Here is a 20,560-nt window from a genome sequence, read left to right on the forward strand (position 1 = left end):
ACGTCTCATCTGAAGAATGGTGTGCTCTACAGCACTCACACCCCCTACCCCCATGCTGCACTGCAGTACCAGCCATCCATTTATATGTGAATGAAACCCACAGCCTTCTGCACCAAAGAAAGTGTGCCACCTCTTGACCCACTGACACTGGTAATCAAATGTGAGGGAGAACCTTAAGTGGCAGGGATTCCCACTGCCATGTCTACTACTCTGCTGCTTTGCCCAGTCCTCCTCTTATTTTTCCTTCTTGAAAGCCTTTTTTGCTTATAGTGTTCATCTACTGTCTGCTTTTGGTACACGTGCTATGGCTTGATGGGAAGGTTCCTATCTTTCCAAGGAACAGAGGCATAAAGGTATTTGGCCTTCTGGATGATCTTTCTCCTTTTCTTCAAGCATTTAAAGACATCTGATGAAGATCCAGAGAGCAATATTTATCAAAACGGGTGGAGAATTTGGCCTCAATATCCTCACACAGTGGTTGAGTCAAGAGCCAGATGTACGTCTAACATTACACATGCAGCCCCAGTAGATGAATCAGCGGCATAATTCCTGCATTTTTAACAGCACTGTTACCACCTTGTGTGACATCATGATAAGCTCAGTTAGCCCCATGATCAAAGCAGAATCCTGAATGGATTTTGACAATTCCTGTCTACTTCAAAGTATTTCCTGGTCTTGAGTATAAGGTTCTGGCAAAGTATACATCTCCTCACCAAAAATGAGCCAGCAGCCTACCTTCCTTGACATTAGGCAAGACACTTAAGAGGAACTGTCTGTGCATTGTGAAATTTCCATTCAGCGATGTTTCTCACAGGAATAATTCACAACTTTTATTACTCTCTAGAAGAGAATGGGTTTTCTTAGGTGCATCCTCAGCCATTTACAACACTAGTGGAATGATAATAGGTGTGGGCTTTGCAGACAACAGCTTCAAGTACCTTTAGGGGAGTCTAGGCCATCTTTTGCACTCCATTTAAAATGCACACATATTAAGATGTACTCAGGCTGGAAAGTGGGTGCTCATCTCCTTGTTGTAGATGTCCCATCCCATGGAAGAATAAAGCACGTCAAATCCTGTTCTTTCATGCTGACATGTCAAAAAGTATTCCAGGCAAGAGAGTTCTCTTCCTCACATTGTCAGCTGTTAAAGCAGGGGGGGAATTAATGCTTTGCAGCACTACACTTGCACTTTCTGTAATTGAAAATGGCCAGGACAGAATATGGAGGAGGAGATGTAATCTCCCAAGGCCTAAAGCCTGATCCAAAGGTGGACAGGTCTTTATGTCCAGGTAAGATGACTTGGCAAAAGCTGTAATTGATGCCAACAAACTGGATAACTGGTCAACAAATGGTAATATTCTCAAATCCTTCCCCAGTAGTCTGAGCCATATGATAATATGCAAAGAATGCATGGTGACTGGTACCAGAGTGTGATGCAGAAATACTAACGGTTGGGTCTAGTTATAAAAGAAGCCACTACCCCCATCATCATCCTCCACAGGGGGCACTGATAGATGGTTGCGCTTGCAAAGGCTAGTGAGTTTGGGGCTTATCAATTTATGCTTGCAGGACAGCAGTCAAGGTATAAGTGGGACTCGGCAATTTCTGGCCTCATACACCCTTGTACATTTCCCTTGTTACGGCTTTCATGGGCTTTTCCATTTTCTATGGCATTTTTCTTTATTAGAACCATCAGGGGTGAGATCCCTACAAATGAGGTTGGGGACAGATGTCCCCTGGGCTTGGAAGAGTTGCTTTTACTGCTCTAAAAAATAAGCTTTCAGATTTCTAGCTCTACTTTGGAGTTTCTCGTTTAAGATAAGAACACACCTTACTCTTGGCTAGGAGGCAATCCTCTCTTGGTAAGAAAAAGCACTACAGGTGGAACACCTTTTTCGTTCTGTAAGATTCATTGGGAGCAGAGTACAAATGACCCTTGCACCTTGGCAGCAACAAAAAGCTCTGAAGATGGCAGAGGCTATTTTCTCCCTTCTATCAGACATCACTGTGATGTCCCCAGCATAACAGCAGCCAGAGCATGTGGGGTACATAAATTCAGTACGAATACCCTTGTAGTAACGATGATAATCATATTTTCCTCTCCAGATGTTGTTACTAAACAATGTTCCTAACCTACAGTTGCAAGATGCTCATCCAACATTTGAAATGTAATGCCGAATCTCCAAGTACAGCCACATTCTAGGCCAGCTGATCAAAATCCATAAAATAAGGCTATACAAAAACAGCACCCTATGTATCATTTATCTCAGGTCTGAGAAACTACATATGCTCACAATCTGTGCCCATTTGTATTGAGACACTATTAAAATGGTAAAGCATACATAGCTGTGGTGCTGACTTTTTTAGTTAAATATAGGTCAGACGTAGTGTGCATGATTTTACATCATCACAGCTTTTGCCACTGGACTGTGATAGATACCCCCCCTCCTTTAACAGACATGAAATAGTACAGCTGCACCATGCAGCACACAGTTTTAATAGGTCTTCATCATTAAATGAGAGAATGCCATTTTGACTCACCTGGATTTCTCCATGTGGATATTCTTCAGGTTGGAGGGAATATGGCATATTCTGCACTTTATACTCTGCTTTACACTGCAGTAATTTATTACCTGGGGACTCCTCCTAAAATAAAAAAAAAGTATAAAACAGCCAGTCATAAGGCAGGACAAATTTCAACAGAAACTTTTACACCAACACTACAAGTAAACTTCAGTCAACCAGTGTAATGTCAAAATTTCAAGAAAACAAATGTAGATCAACAAAGCACCCAAAGAAATCACACTGATTCTATCACAGTGTGACTGCTCATCTACTTCTTTCACAAAACTGGTAGATTTTTAGATTGGCACCAAAGTACCAAATCCTATTATCTCCACTTTTCTTCACTTGTCCTGTATTCTTATAATACACGTCTCTTCTCTAACTCGGTCTTTTCATCTAGTTGAATTCCTACTCATTTACCCCATCAGAAACCCAAGATTATGCCAAAAAAAAAAACCCACAGTCAAAGACATGCAGATTGCAACACTACCAAAAACTTGACGCTGACACCCACCCTGACAGGCACACCCCCTAACACTTTTCAGATTTCCTTTACACTTCACATACTCATTTTGCAAAAATTCAGACGGTCATGCATTGAAACTGTGTTTTAAACAAACTGTTTTGAAAATAACAAACATGAAACTGTCTAGTTATAGTCTAACTGCTCACGTGAACAGGGGAATGAAAACTTCCTCCCTTGGATTTACTATAGCAATAACCCACGCCTGGGTGTGGGTAATGCTGGATTTACCCACGGTTGGCATGGTTTGGTCCCGAGGGCGAAGCCCGAAGGACCAAACAAAGACAACCGTGGGTAAATCCAGCATTACCCACACCCAGAAGTGGGTTATTGCTATTATACCATGGTGTTAGTTTGTTTTGTATTATGTTTGTATTGTTGTTATTTATGTTTTTGTTTGCTTTTTTTTGTATTCTTCCACTTTTTGTGAGATAAAATAGTCCACACTTTCAGTTTGTGTTTATTGTTTATTTCTGTTTTAATTTAAATACACGTTATTTTTTAGTTTTTCAGGAAATATTAGGAAAGGGCTAGGTGGTGCTTGGTATAATATAGTTTAAGCAGTGCAGAAGTTTATAACGTGTATTTATGTTTTAGTAGTTATATGTATGTTGAAATGTGGTGTAGTTTTAATTTGTATTAATTTTTTTAAAATATGTAACTTTACTATTTGGTCACTAGATGATGGTGTTGTATGCGCTTTTATTAGATGTATGCTGATGTGGACGTTCGGTATGGTGTGTGTTTTTGACTTTGCGAGGGATGTGTGGTGTGTTTTTAGTATGTACATTTTTGGAGTTGTCTGTGTATAGGTATTGTAGGGAATATAGGTAAGTGAATGGTTTTATGAGAATGCTTGGTTTTATTGTGTTATAAGTGGTGGTTATGTAGTGTGTGTGTGATGTATTTGCGACTGCATGACTTTTTATTTTTTTAGTGTTCGAGGTGAGGGAATGAGGAGTGTAGTACGGAAATTGGTTAGTTTTCTGTGTTTTCGTTAAATTGTTGTGTGTTTTGGGTATTAGATTTACTTTACTGTTTATTTGCTGTCGCCGCATGATATTTAACGACCGGACTTTTTGCGTTGTTTCTAGTAGGATTTACTATGTGCACGCTGGTTGGATTAGCCAATCAGCATGCACGTTTGTCGGGTTTGCGATGTTCGCATGGTATAATTTACAACACTCTACTATCAATGCCTGTGGACAACGTCCAGGGAGCTGGCACAGGAAGAATGAGGGGAAGAGCACAGCCAGGTAGCTCCCCACCCACCCACCCACCCACTAGCGGCAAAGATAGGTACTTGTGACATTGTCTTATTCTCAGTGCAGGACATTCTTAAAAAATGTTATATATCATCCTCCACCATACCAATGTCATTATATTAAAAAAAAAATAAAGAAAAATGCTACACAACATGAAAAGTTAGGAATATAAAAAAATCAGACTAATGTCATAAAAAGTATAACAAAAAGGAAACTGGAGGAGCGACCAAACATAGAATACTTTTTGCTTTCAAATAAAAAAAATTACCTCGCACTAGACTTTTCCTTAATTACATTTTCATTTATTATAACATGAAAAAAAAAGTCATTCACTTCATACACATTCATTACCTCACTTTCCTCAGTTAAAAACAGCACACTAAAAAAAAAAAAGCAAATGGTTCACCCTCAAACTTACAGGTAGACAAAAGCTCTTTCAATAAATAGTTCACGATAATTTGCCTTACCTCTGCTTCACAAATGGAAAGAAAATAGCAAAACAAAAAAATATCATGAGACAAACTTGGTAGAGATGAAATAACGGAATACACATTGCTGTACCAAGCAGACCATAAATCCAAAGCATTCAGAATTTAACATAAAGCTGTCTAAACAAAATACATGTGATTACACCTAAAAATACAGAGATACAGATCTCTCCCATTCTATAAAACTAGTGTACTTTTACACAGCAATACAAAGCAAGACTTCAGTAAACCCTCTAAATTCTCCTTAGCTCTAATATACAAACTACTACTTACATTTTACATTTTCAGTGCTAACAAAGTACAGTTGTGTACACTTACCATAAATGTAGATGTTCGAGTGTATTCACTGTTTCAGTCATTACATTTGGGTAATCTGCTGGCAGGTTGCCCTCAGTCGCCCTGATTAACAAAGTCTTGGGTCCTGCGTCGGTTGCTGTCCCTTCTTCCATGACGTCAGGTCATCAGGGGTATAAAACATGCAGCTGACACCATTACATCAGTTTTTCTTGCCCCAGATGTCAGGTGCCCCCCCTAATGAGGAGCAAAATAAAATTAAAAACACAAAAATATACCTCCAACCAAAAGCAAATACACCAAAAAAGCTTTTAAGCATAGTAAAAGCAAGTAGAGGTATAGTAAGAGAAAAACGGGGCTGGAGGGGAGGGTAACCAGGACTGCAACAGTAAATACACTCTAACATCTACATTTATGGTAGAGTGTACACAACTGTACTATGTTCATGTTTCATTGTTGCAGTCATTACATTTGGGTAGATTCCCAAAGTTATGGTTGGGAGGATGGATTTATACAGCATTAGGACCAGCTATACGACCCTGCAAGACAGCAGTGGCAAAGCCAGCTCTGGATTTAGAGAAAACTGGTAAATGATAATGCTTGGTGAAAGTAAGAACTGAACTCCAGGTAGCAGCTTCTAGAATATCCCTGGTATGAACACCTCTGACAAAGGCTGCAGAAGCAAATGCAGCCCTGGTGGAATGAGATCTGATCCCCTGGGGGATAGGTTTTCCATGGTGCTTATAGCAGAAATGAATGCAATGGCTTATCCATTTAGAAATGGTTTGTTTTGAAATAGCCTTTCCTTCTGCCTCTGCAGCAAATGCTATACAGCAGTTCAGATTTTCTTCGAGGTTTAGTCCTGTTCAAGTAGGATCTAAGTTGTCTGTGCACATCCAATGAATGCAGAATCCGTTCCCCTTTGTTCTGTGGATTGGGAAAGAAAGTTGGCAAATTAATGGACTGATTAAGAGCCACACTGGATACCAGTTTGGGCATGAAGGATGGACTGGTCCTGAGTGACACCCTATCCGCATGAAAGATGATTAAAGGCTCCACTGCCATAAGGGCCTGTAACTCGGATATCCTTCTAGCTGAAGTGATTGCTAGAAGGAAGGCTGTTTTCCAAGAAAGAAATTAAGTCTGCAGTAGTAGCTGGCTCGAAAGGAGGTAGAGTGAGTTTCTCCAGTACAAAGTTAAGGTCCCGGGCAGGGGTTGGAGCTCTCCTGGGTGGTCTCAAGTTTTTGGCCCCTCTGAGGTACTGCTTGAGCAGAGGATGAGAGTCAAGGGGAGGTTCTGTGTTATAATGAGCTGAAATGGCTGAGGAGTGGATTTTAATGGAGGAAAATGACAGGCCCTTGTGAAGCATCTCAGTTAAGTATTGTAAAATTTGAGGTAAACTGGGCGCTGCTGTGCTCATCCCTTGAGACTGATTCCAAGCACAGAATCTTTTCCACTTGTCAGCATAAGATTTTCTAGTACTAGGTCTTCTCGCCTCCAAGATGACATCCATCACATGTTTGCTGAGGGATGCTAAGGGTGAATTTAAGTGATTAGCCAAGCTGCAAGGTTCAATGTTGGGAGCTGAGGGTGCAGAATTTGGTTCTCCTGCTGAGACAGTAAGGAAGGTGTCTGAGGCAGGTGCCATGGAGAAATTTGTGACACTGCGCAGGAGTGGGTACCAGTGTTGGCGAGACCAGTCTGGAGCAATCAAAATCATTCTTGGTTTGTCCTGTTTGACTTTCAGCAGAACTTTGGAGAGCAGAGGCAAAGGGGGAAAGGCGTAGACTGTTTTTTCCAGCTGAATGACAGAGCATCAACTTTCCAAGCTTTTTTGTGAGGAGTCCATGTGCAAAATTTGTCCAACTGGTAGTTGTGGGGGGAGGCAAATAGATCTATGTCTCGGCTCCCCCATTTGCTTGTCACAATGTTGAAAATCCGTGGTTCCAGTTTCCACTCGTGTGGGTCCAAGAGATTTCTGCTTAGTCTGTCTGCCAGTGTATTCAGTATTCCTGGCAGGAATTGAGCTTGTAGTTGCACTTGGTAGCTCAAGGCAGTGTTCCACAATGCCATGGCTAGTCTGCAGAGGAGGTAGGAATGTGTATCCCCTGCTTGTTTATGTACCACATAACTGTGGTGTTGCCCGTCTTTACCATTAGTTGTCCTGGATGAATGTAGTCCTTGAAGGCTGTAGCTAACATTTGTGATCGATATGTAGGTGCATTTGATTTTGGTTCCATTTGCCCTGAATGCACTTCCCTGCCGGGTGACCCCCCATGCATAGTCTGATGCATCTGTAGTTAGGGTTTGGGTGGCATGGGGTAGTGTGAATGGCAGTCCCTTGTTTTGGTTGCAGGCTTCTTCCCACCATTGGAACTCCAGGCGTAGGCAAGGTACGATAGGAATCATGGTTTCCAGGCTGTGACAATGTTGACTCCATAGACTTTTTAAGTACCACTGAAGTTTCCTCATATGCAGTCTTGCATATGGAATTAGAAGAATGCAGGAGGCCGTGAACCCCAAGGCTTGCAGTATTGTCTTGCAGATAGCAGGGTTTTTGTGGCCCCTTGTTTGAAGTAAGTTTCTAAATTAATTTGCTTTTCTGGCGTGAGGAAAGCCATCTGGGCAGATGTATTCAAGCTTGCACCCAGGAATGTAATCTGTTGAGAGGGTACCAGTTGTGATTTCTTTTCGTTTATGGTGTACCCTAGACAAGTTAGAACCCTTTTTACAAACGCCAGATGATTTACAAGTATGGCCTGATTTTCTGTCTGAATTGGCCAATTGTCCAGGTATGTATATATTTGAATATTTCTTTGCCTGCAAAATGCAATTACTGGAGCCAGGCACTTTATGAATACCCTGGGCGTAGTAGACACTCCAAAGGGCAGTGCAGAGAATTGATAATGCAAATAGCCCGCTTTGAAGCGTAGGTATCTTCGGCAAGATTCCCTGATTGGGATATGCAGGTAAGCTTCTTTTAAATCTATCTAGAGTTGCCAACCAGGCATCTTTGCCTAGCATAGGAAATAACTGGTGAAGAGTCGGCATCTTGAATTTTGGAATGTCCAGAAAGGTGTTTAGAGTAGACAGGTCCAGAACTGGATGCCAAGATTTGTCTTTTCTGGGTACCAGGAAATGCCTGGAATAGAAACCTTGTCCCTTTTCCTCTTCTGGTACCGGCTGAATAGCCCCCATGATTAGGAGGGAAAGTACTTGTTTCTGAGCCTCTGCCCACTGATTTGGGGGCAGGTCAGGCCACCCATTTGGTGTTGGCAATGTGTGGAAATGAAATCTGTATCCCTGGGACACTATTTAAAACCCATTTGTCCTGGGTTATGAGTTCCCAGTTTTTTGCATGAAGAACAATCTTTCCCCCCAAAGGGGCGACTGAAAGATAAGTGCTTGGCAATTTTAAAGGAAAGTCATTGAGTCTGTTTACCATAGGGGGGTGTCTTGTTATTTCTAGATTTGGAAGTGGATGCCCCTCCATTGCTTAGTTCTGAGAGTCCCTTGGGACTGAAACCTGGTGCTTTTGATGCGTCTGGGTTTGGCTTGAGTGGATCTGGAAGGAGCTGGAAAGGACCAATTCTTAGCAGGCCAGTGCCTACTAAATCTTGGAGGTTGCACTTTTAAGAAATCTTTTACTGTTTGCATAGATTTTGCTTTATCTTGCATCTTTTTTAGAACTTCAGCCTTATTGCAAAACAGGCGGTCCTGATTTAAAGGAGCATCCGACAATTTTGCTTTAACATGATCAGGCAGAGATTGCTCCTTAAGCCAAGCATGCCTTCTAAGCACAGACCCAGTAACCACAGCCCTGCAAGAGGCCTCTAAAGAATCAAAACCACATTGCAAAGTATGTTTTCCAACTTGTTCGGCCGAATGCAATAAATCCTGTAAATCTTTCTTTCCCACACAGTCAGAAATCAACATAATTTTCTGTTTAAGCAGTTCCATAATATGCTGTTGATATTTTAGCATAAGAAATTGGCAGTTTAAAGCTCTGATTGCCAAGGTTGTGGAGGTATAAACCTTTTTACCCCATCTATCCAGCACCCTGGAGTCTCTATCAGAAGGGGTAGGATGTTTAGCAGTAGAAGCCTTAATGCCCTTGGGCCCCCCCTGAGAAATGGTTTCTGGATCCGCAACAGGATTTTTGAAAAGGAACTTGTGGGACTCAGGAACCCTGTAGTATCCGTCAGGTTTACTAGGAGCCGGAGTCAGGGAATCAGGAGCCATACTGGATTCTAAAAACACATCAGCAATATCTAGTAAAGGAGGTATAGCCAAAGGAAATCCCTAAGCCTTTTTTTAGATTCAGAAAATTCCTGACTTTCCCAGTGGAAATGCTCCCTTAAGGTATGTAAAGTTTCCCCAAAAGAAAAATCCTCAAGGGGGGAAGCAGAGGGAATGGAATCCTCTGCATCAGAATCCTCATAAGTAGGCATGGACAAATCCAGGTCATTGGGAAGAATTAGAAGAAACAGAATCCTGATCAGAAGATTCATAGTCGAGCTCAGTCCTAGGCCTCTTGGGGGGGGGGGGGGGTTTGACTAAGATCTTCAGCCATTTTTATTTCTTTTTTAGGCATAGGGGCCTGAACATGTGGCCTGGGGCGTTGGGTTTTTAGACACAGATCGAGATTTAGACCTTAGAATAGAAGGTGGAGTCTGTTTAATATGCAAGTCTGTAGGCCTGAAAACACCCTCAGAAGCCGGTGTCTGCACAGCGGCTCCAGATCCATCCAAGGTAGAGACATCTGCAGGTTCCATAGGTGAAGCATCTTGCGGCATACCTGACGCCGAATGGGTCTCAGTAGAGGCCTGCGAGCCAGAAGTAGCGGGTATCAGGGGCTGCGAAAGTGCCAGAGTACCGGCGTACTGGCAACTTGCTTAGCAGAAGCGTTGTCGGCAATTTTGGACCTCAACGGCCTCTTTTTCTTTGCGTTTTTCGAAATTCCGGATGGCTAACCGACATCATTTCTGGATAATTAAACTGAGAACCGAAATATTTAGAGGCAAAAATGTACTGACGACGGATAGTGCGCTGATTTAAAGTACAAAACCGACAGCAAGGTACGTCGTGGTCAGGGCCTAGGCAAGGAATACAGTACAAATGAAAATCTTTAGGAGGTATTTGCTTCCCACAAGTAATACAATTATTAACTTTAACTGACATCGGTAAGGAGCAAGAAAAAATTTCCCCAATGAGGTACTTAGCTTTAAGTTGAAGACTTCGGTTCTGAAGCTTGAAAACGAAAATTTCAGGAGTCGGCCGACTGGCACTTGTGAACTGCTTCTGCTTCGGGCACCGCACGGCAAGAAAGACTGATGTAATGGTGTCGGCTGCATGTTTTACACCCCTGACGACCTGACGTCATGGAAGAAGGGACAGCAACCAACGCAGGACCCAAGACTTTGTTAATCAGGCCGACTGAGGGCACCCTGCCAGCAGATTACCAAAATGTAATGACTGCAACAGTGAAACACGAAGAACAACGTAACAGATGTACACATAAAACACTTAGGACTGTTAATAGTTAAACACATCTGAACTTGTAAGATGTGTTCTGAAATTAAAGGAGTTTTGCTTGCATCCAATATGCCTAAAATTGAACATCTCAAACATATATAGTAGTCTGTTTAATGACTCTGGTAAACATTCTAAGCAGAACTATAGACAAATACCACAAGATGTGGCCTTCCTAATTTATTTATTTTATTTTACATTTGTTAACCGGGGGTGTCTGACTGAGCCGAAAAGGCCCTTTTTCAGCAGCGGCCCAGGGAGAATGACTGTATGAATGGGCTGGCTACAGTGACTACATCTTTAAAGAACAGCCAGAACTAGAGTAGATTAGATTCTTATCTAATAGCATGGAACAGCATTTAATTCCCCAGGTTACATAGTTCATTTCCTCTATAGTATGACTGCTCTGATAATTTTGGGCTACCCTGCCTTGAACTCTGATTAAGTGCAGGTTTCCTGTGTATAATCAAGGGCAATAAGGTCAGCATCTGGTTTAAACTGGTGAAAGAGGGTTGGGTTGATGCTGACATGGCAACCACTACCACAGTGCCTTCCTACTGGAGGGAATAAGGGAGATCTCTTCATGAGAGATTGATGTTACTGGTTTCACAGGCCCTCAAGGCACCACAGTCTTCCTCATATGCACAGTGGACCATTAGGACTGATATGTAATCCAGACACTTCAGACACACGCTTGGCATAAAGGTCAAGGTCTTTTACCTGACAAATACAAGGTGCAGGGTTTGGTTTTAAACTTCTGTTGATTGGCTAGGCTTGTAACAGGTAAATAATAGGCTATCAGTCTTCAAACTTTGAACTCTAATGTGAAGCCATCAGAGGCTTCAGTAAATATTCTTATCACCATCTTGTACTGGAATAGATGCCACAGTGTTCATCGTGTTCACAAAATATAGTTGTGCACGAGCCTGCTGTAACAGGTGCTTATTAAATCACTATTGCAGTAGCTCTAAATAACGGCACTTCAGGGATGTGTGGTCCAAATTCCAAGGAGAGAGCGAGCTTTAAAATGACATGAACAGACATCCATTTTACACTAGGATCATCCTGACATTCTTTACAGAAGGACATCTGGCTTGCCAGAAAGGGGAAGAGTTCTGAGCTCTGGAGGTAGACTCAAAGGTTTGGCTTTCCGCTGCTAAAGTCTCAGTAGTCAGGGCTACTGCAACATTGATTAAGCAAAGAACTGCTCTTAGAAAGGGGCTGATGTATGATGGAGACAAGCCTAAGGTAACAGCCAAGAGAATTACATACAGCCTTCTCAGACCACGACTCCGATAATAGTCCATCTATCAGTAAACGTGCATGTCCCTCATCTTTTGGTGTGCACAGTCTAGTGACAAGCACATAAAATCTCTAAGGGCAGTAGAAAAGCCAACACTCAAAGGAGAACTGGTCATATGAGACACAGACATGGAATGCATTGCCCAAGAATCTTGTGAACAGGAAACATGAAGATAAACTTTCTTCATGTTTGTGGTGAAGTCGAGAACTGTAGTGTGAGCACTCTCAAAGTCACAAAGTTACTTGGATTGGAATACAAATGCATCCTAAAAAGGGTGAAATTCCAAAGAATTGTACAGTGTAGCTTAGATGGCATTTTTAATCACTTTTCCAAGGTTATCAGAAACCAGTTTAACCAAAACTAGGATATTTACCCCCCTCCCCTTAAGTTTGGATGATGTAAAGGAGAGAATATGCCAGAAGGTAGTCTGACACAAGTAATATGAGTGATGGCTTGTCTCACTAAAGTATGGCCTTATCACTTGGCACAATGCCTCCTTACATTCCATGCATGCTATTTTAAATTGCTCCATCTAGATATACTGATCTGCTATCGTCAGATCCTGTAAAAAGGTCACTACTTTTATATCTTTGCATGGCATGGACTATCTTTCAATTTCTTAAAAATAATCTCTTGGAAAGAAAAGCCAAAGATGCTTTGTCTAAAGCTGCATTCAAAAGTTGCTCCCTTTCTTCAAGAGAAGGCTGATATGGCAACCACGCAGATCTCCTAAGTTAGTGTTTTATAGATGGTAACCATGTAAAAAGCATCTGCTACATCACACCTTCATTTAATATCCTGCTTGTTCCACCTTGGGAGCAGTCAAGTATAATTTTATACATTTTTGCAGTTCTACAATTATCTTCACCTATGACCTCCAAGTAGTGCACCTAGGTCTGGAAATTAACAGCCTGCATCTCCAAGTTGGTAGAACTAAGTTTTGGCCACCACACCTGTGATCATCATGACACTTGCTATTCCCAGTTGGACAAGAGTAGAACGCAGTAGAGCCTTCATCTAAGCAGCCATCAGGAGATTTTAATATACGCAGTAATCAAGTACCTTCATGTTTTGGAAGCACTCAAAGGCTAGTACCGCAATGGGTAAAGTGAGGGCCACTCACTTTTACAAGTGATGTAACCCCTCAGGTAGTTACAGTCACATCAGTAAGCATCTAAGTAACAGTCAATTCATAACCAAAAATACAAAAGCAAAATGAAAGTTCTTGAGTTGCTCATCCACCATTCTCAGAAAGCTGTCTGAAAGGAACCAGATGGACTAAGCCAGCAATCTTTGTGGTAAAATCTGTGTGTAGGTTTCTTAAAGGGAATTGGATCACAAAAAAAAGTAAAAAATGTTGCAAGTCAGCTAGCCACAAGGTGGTGCTCAGTTGCTACAAAATAAAATATTCTCCGCTCAAAGAATGCAGCAAAATGAAAACCATAGGGGAAAACAAGTCTTGGTTACACCTGGAGACAACTCTACTAGTATATAATTCGAAAGGGAGGCGGCAGCTGCTCTGCATTACAACACCTTCCATGTTTGATGTAGGAAGGCACAGCCATAAATAAAGGGGTCTTTGTTTGGATGGCCAAAAACAACTTTGGAGAGAGAGCCCGATACAGAGAAACAGAACCTACACTTATCTGTAAGTTTAAAAGTAGGCAGTATATTTTACCAGGGATGCAACCTGCAGAATACAGGCTTTTTTTTTTTTTTTTTTTTTTTTTAACTTAAAATCTTTTAAAAAAGACTATTTTGTTCCTTATTCCTTTTCTGTACCACCAATTCGTGTTCAAAGTCACAGCCTCTCTTGATACTTTTAAACATTTCCATCTAGTTTGCACCCTAAAACCAAAACTTTCTTGATGGATTTGATGGGCTCTGCACAAACATGTACCTTACAGTAACTACATTGCAGTCATATGTAACAAAACGTAATGCATTGCACTGTGAAGGTATGGCACAAAAATACAGCAAACAGTTCCTTTGGATCTCATTCAGACCTTCCAAACAGCATTACATAAGAAGTGTGTTAAACGGAGCATGCAGAATGATTTACACTTTTACCTCTTCATCGTACCCATAAATCTCCACTAATGGATAGGCTAATTAGCTACCTGGACATTCATTACTGACAGGACAGTGTAGCTATACTGAAGTGTGCAATATGAAAGACGACATCTGCAGGTATGGAAGATACATACCATCTGCAGCTAAAGTGAGCAAGCACTACTAAATATAGTGGTTGTTCTAATACACAGGAATTTCTTTCAGACTTTTTCCTTTCCTTCACCACATCTAGTTTACAACATTCTACCAAGCAATAACTAAAAAGGGTGTATTGATATAAACTATCATAATAATGTTAAGGACATTAAGCTATTTTATAAGCTGATATTTATCACAGAATGGCCAATCTAGCTACTTACACTGTACAAATGAGCCCACAGAAATTGCAAACAGCTAGTGGGTTTTGGCTTTAAAGGACTAAATGCATCATTAAATACTTAAAAGTCAATGGGCATTCAAAAGCCTAACAGTTGGAACAGCTGGATGTCCTTAAGGCGTTATCTGCATATATCCCATTGGGCTAATTCAAAGGAGGTTTAAGGCATTACACACTAAGGACTTGTCTGCCTGTATTTTTTTCCGTTATTGACTTTTGGGGTTTTCTTCTGTATGACCTGTTTACCCTTTGTTTTGCTTGTATAACAGACACGTTTCTGGGGCACTGGAGTTAATGAAGTCCAAGAACCTTTGAGCATTATAGTACAAATATAATTTACTCAACCTATGGACAGGTAGTTAAAGTCACCCATAACCAGTGTGTTTGGGTTGTATCAAAGTCGATCTAAGTAGGCAATGTGGATATCATGGTTCATGGAGGGGGACCTATAGCAGAGTATAACTAACTGTAGGCAAGACCCACTTCCAAGTTATTTGTACCTACAGTAACTCTAGGGAATTGTTCTGTTTAACCAATCTAAAGGTGTATTTATCTTCCATGAAAATTGATATTCCTCTACCTTTAGTTCTCACAGTTCACTTTGTGGTCTGAATGTGTGGAAGACATTATAACCACCATGGCTGAGATGCTCTTCTTGTCCTTGAATCAGGTCTCTGACTGCACAGACATCCACATCTTCCAAAATGAGGACTGAATCCAGTGAGTGCAGTTCCAGACTTAACACTCCTAACATTTAGCAGCATAAAATATCCTTGAAAAACAACTTCAAGGTTAAGTCCGGAATTTAGTTTTTGTGACATTGCCTAAAAAAGGCACTATGGGGGAGGCAAGTGCCACAGCCAGTAACCAAAAGCCAAGAGGTGACAAATGAAGATCATTTCTGGCAAAGCACCGTGGTCTATCAACCACATTATCCCAGGCTGACAGGTACTGGATCCCCTTGCAATGACACCAGAAACTAAGCCAGTTGTTGAAGTCAATCATTTTTGCCTGTATTTTGGAATCTCAGGTGTAGGTAGAATGTTTCTTAAGACTAGGGAAATACCCATTTGGACCACGTATTAAGCAAGCTCAGTCATGTCTCTCTTCATATAGTCCAGAGAGGTACATCTCAGGTTTTTCACACCCACACAGACTATGACAGAGTCATAACAGTACCTGTTGTTGAGAGATCTGAGTGCATGTGTGATGTGGTAGCTCCTGGCACCCGACACTGCTGACCGGGACATTTTCCTTATCCAACCTGGTGAGTGGGACATCTGTGTGTCTCACAATTGAGTAGTCTATGATCAAAACATTAGATTTTGTGTTTTGACTTATGGGCTTGTTAGGGGAGACACGTGTGTTATGTGTACTGTGTTCAACTGTAGTGAATTATGTGAATTGTGTTTGTTTGGAAGGTCTCTGATCTTTAAGTAGGCTTCTGTGGTGTTCCACATATGTGGGCTTAGGTGATGTGCGTGTGGTTGGTACAAGTAGATGAATTGTGTGACATGACAACACTATCTCAGATGCTGATTTGTGAGTGAGAGGGCATAGATTCTAGATGCTTAATATAGATGCATCTCTCACATATTGAATTTGTGTGACATAGAAGTAAAGGGTCGTCAGTGTAGATGAGGTAAGAGCTACACTGCCTTAAGATGTCCATGTCAACCAGGCCAGCTGGAGAAACTGTGGGAAACTGTCCATCCATGATACTAGGTATTCTACTGTGGTCAGTATCAGGGAGAGGACTAGCAGCAGGGTATGGCTGAAGGACTAGTAGAAGTTCTAAACTGTGAGAGGCTTACAGGGTGAGACTTGTATTGGTACCTCAGAGGCTCAGCTGAGTGTCTCTCCAGGCAGTGAAGCACAACAGCGAAAAACCACAGATGGAACACAAGCAGTTGACTAAGGGAAAATGCATCTGTCTGGGACATTATAACTGTCAGTGGTAAGCACCACTGTGTGGTAGTGTGCAGTGGTGTGTATTGCACAAATGTAGGCAATAAACAGCAATGAAACTAAACTGATTTAAAACACTAATCAAGGACAGCACATGAGACCGGGCCCTGGGCCAACAATTACCACTCAGGTGGGTCCTTAGCTACACTCTTCTCACAAAGGTGCAGGGGGAGGCCCTCTTTTGTGGAGGAAAGCTGGATTAGTGCTCAAACTGCAAAAACAAGTCCAGCAAATCTGATCCAAGTTTATACTAGGCTAAAGAGCGCAGTGAACAGCAAACGTTGTTGTTGTGTCGTTTGGCTTTTCCCGGTTAGGGATCACCACAGTGGAACTCTGGTCCGCTAATGATTGGCAGTAGATTTTTACATGCTGAGTTGCCGGCCCGGACGCACAATCTTCAACGAAGGTACGCCCATTCACGCATGCCTCCACACAGAAGACGCTCTAGCTGAGAATCGAACAGGACAACGTCTTACTGTGAGACAACGCTACCACAGCACCACCACCGCACAGTTCCAACAATAACTGCACACAGTAAAAAACAGTACAAGTGCAGATCAGTTATTTAGTTCTGTGCAGCTTAGGTAAACTGACATGCAGACAGGTGAGCTGTCACTGGTGTGTGTGTGTGTGTGAAAATCTTGTGCAGACATTGGTATTCCATCCTAGAACAATTTTTACCTTACACCCATTAGTTGTTGGGACAGTTTCCAACTCTACTCAACCTTGTCTGGATGAAGTAGGTGCTTAAAATGGATGAAAGTGATAGAAACACACACACCAGTAAAAAAATGAACAAGCAAGATACACTAGCCACAGCAGACAATATGATAAAATTACCTAGTTAGATTACCAAGTGGTAACACCACCATACGTCTATTTTACATATTTCTATCACTTCTGAATTACTCTATGGTACTCAGAGTATTTTAACAGTGCACTGCTAACAGGTGTTCATACTGAAGACCTACTAATACTATTCCAATGTCTTGTGTGTTTAATGCTTGCTGCATTACATTTGTCACCAACTCTTGTGCATCTGAATCACAGTGTGTGTAGATACACTGTCGCTGTCCAACCTGCCCCAGTTGTACCTGCATGTTAGAAGTGTCCTAGGTGAGGTCTTCTTCAGATCTGAGTATGACATTTCCTCTGGTAGCAGGCCATCATTGCAGTGCCAGTTAACAACCTTGCCACAGAGCCTTTGCTCAACCTGAAACCTACAAAACTACAAGTACACCTGAGAATAAAGCACAGAGTCACTTTTTTATTTGGTAATAACAGACTTTACTAAACAGTCCAAGCACCAGACCTGGGGGTGATTTTAACAGAGAATACCAAAAAGGTGGGATTCCAAGAACTGTGAAAAAAAAAGGGAAAAGAAAAAAAAAGTCTAGAGCTTTTACACTTTTAGAAAAAAAATAAAAACAAATACCGAAACCGGTAGAATTAACAGTTTATTGCAACTCTGAAGATGCCTTTGGATTATTTGGCAAAAGCGCTTAGTTGTTTGAATTGCAAGTTGTCCGAACTGCAATAAATAGTTAATTCTACCGGTTTCGGTATTTGTTTTTATTTTTTTTCTAAATGTTTGAAGTCAATTGACTACAAGCCTCATTAGCTTTTACACTTTTCCTAAAACCGTATATCGAGCAAAGGCTGTGACAAGTTTTCTGTGCTAAACTGATTTTAGTCTTGATGGGCTTTCTGAACATACTAAAAGTCCAGTATTTTCGATATGTACATATATTCAGGAATTGTTCTAAATGTATTCATCTGCAGTGCTCAAAATTAACAGATGTTGCCACACTAAACACTGTTGCACACTACCCGGGCTTAAACAGTCAAAAAAAATTCTCTCCAACACCATGCACTGCCATAATTATCTACGGATTCTAGGCACAACTTACTCAATGTAACAACTCCTGCTTTCAAGGGAGACATAACAGAGGTTATAAGCCCTTTGTTGCCCAGTGTAGAATAACAAATATTCTCAAAGTACAAGCAGTACAAAGACATTTTAAAGACAAGGCATTTTTCTTTTTACCTGCAAGAAAGTTGCCATCCAAATTCTAGAACGAACTTTAAGAATTACACTGCTTCTCCTCTCCAGTAAACCCACAGTACACCGTAATTTCAAACACTCCATCTTGGGGCAGCTCTGTAAAAAAACAAACCAAAAAAAAAAAAAAAAAAAAAAAACATTTACATGAATAGGGAATATTAACACACTATCAAAAAATCCATTCCAATAGCATGTTATATATATATATATATATATATATATATATATGCATTTGTATGTATGTATGTGTGTGTATATATATATATATATATATATGTATATGCATTTGTGTGTATATATATATATATATATATATAAATATATATGCATTTGTATGTATATATATATATATATATATAAATATATATATATATATATATATATATATATATATATATATATATATATATATATAGTGTGTGTGTGTGTATGTATATATGTTATATATACGATATATGTATATATTATATATGGGTCTACTTTGGCTCGCTAAAAACTCATTTCACTGAATTTGGAAACACTCGCACCAAATCGCAGAAAGCTAAAATCAGGAAAACTCATTTCACTGAATGTAGGTACTGTTGGGCAAAGAAAACATATCGCCTTTTCCCCACTGTAGTGCAATCCTGGAGTTAGTATATATAGCTGGGGGGTGGGGTGCACAGCCCCCACCTAACTTTTGGTATTATATTGTTACCATTCAGTGAAATGAGATTCATTATAAAAGCTAAGTAGGTGGGGGGGGGGGCTGTGCCCCCATAACTATATATACTATCTGCAGGATCCCACTACAGTGAGGAAAATGGCACATACATTTTATTTGTCCAACAGTACTTTCGTTCAGTGAAATGCGACTCAATGAAATGAGTTTTCATGATTTGAGCTTTCAGTGATTTTTTTTGAGGGTGAATTAAAATTCAGTGAAATGAGTTTTCAGTGAATCAAAGTAGACTCATATTATACATTCTATTATATAAATCTATATGTGTGTGTGAGTATATATATATATATATATATATATATATATATATATATATATATATATATATATATATACACACACACACATACACACACATCTATACACACACACACATGTAAATATTATGGATATTTTTTATTTATACATTGTCTTAGTGTATATCCACAACATTTTTAAGTCAGACTGCACATTACACTCACTAAGACATGCTAGGAGCAAGACTTCACATCAAGTGTTTTCAAACAAATGAACATTTTACGCACATTATTCTCCAATATTACAGATGTTTCTGTAAATTTCCTTGCACTATTAGCCTTTTTAAATAGGCTAAACATTATAACTGTACTGTATTTCACATTAACTTCTATTAGTAACCATGACACTGAATCGGTCTACATATTTGTACAGTGGAAGAATTACCAAGGCAGGGCTAGCCACCAGATGGTGTAAACCTTGGCTCTAGATGACTTCACTGTTGAAGTAACACCCACACCATGTGCAAAAATGGGAAAAGGGATCGTAGATGGATGGATTTCTAGGAAAGACAGAGACAATATTGCAAAAGAAATGCTAGTAGGTTATACCTCCCTGATTTCTACAACTGTTTAAAAATTTGCCACAGGAAAATTTCAGTCTTTATTCAATAGCACAGCAGGCATGTCACAATAATTATACACAGTTCTGTACTCTACCACCAGTTATAGTGATAAAAAGTCAGATTAAGTTTTTCTTTCTCACTCTGAAAAGAAATCTTCCAAAAAAAGTGTTTCTCAATGAGATAAACTCAGAAAACAGTTCTCATTTCAAGACCTACACAGAAAATTGCGATGGAGTTCCAAAATATCAAATGAGAGTCCAGGAATTATACACACACTTCCCTGTTTTATGTCATCAGGAAAGAAACCACAACTACAAAGGATGAGTAAGATGTCCCCACCCCATTCTAACACTCCCCTTTCCATGAAAAAGGATAAAATTACATACCATGTAATTAACCCCAAATTCAATCATTCAAGAGACACTAAGCCTTTAAAGCAGATTTTTTTTCTTAAAGTTGCAGTATGAAATGCTGGATAAAGGGGGCAAAAAGCACACCCATGCTATTCAAAAGTTATTTAGTATACTT

The 20,560-nt window shown here is 40.4% G+C and overlaps 1 protein-coding gene across 1 annotated transcript in view; it reads right to left on the minus strand.

The window, feature by feature from the left end:
• The window catches only part of ITGA5 (integrin subunit alpha 5), an 805,866-nt gene that overhangs the window by 18,605 nt on the left and 766,701 nt on the right, over nt 1-20,560 (minus strand). Inside the window, exons 27-28 of the mRNA XM_044083969.1 lie at nt 18,435-18,548; nt 2,542-2,646 (exon numbers count right to left, since the gene is read on the minus strand). Coding sequence (XP_043939904.1) covers nt 2,542-2,646; nt 18,435-18,548 — 219 coding nt within the window. The remainder of the gene's footprint in view (nt 1-2,541; nt 2,647-18,434; nt 18,549-20,560) is intronic.

The sequence above is a fragment of the Protopterus annectens genome, chromosome 9.part0 (assembly GCF_019279795.1).
Source record: "Protopterus annectens isolate FY-2018-M chromosome 9.part0, PAN1.0, whole genome shotgun sequence".
NCBI classification, from domain to species: Eukaryota; Metazoa; Chordata; order Ceratodontiformes; family Protopteridae; genus Protopterus; species Protopterus annectens.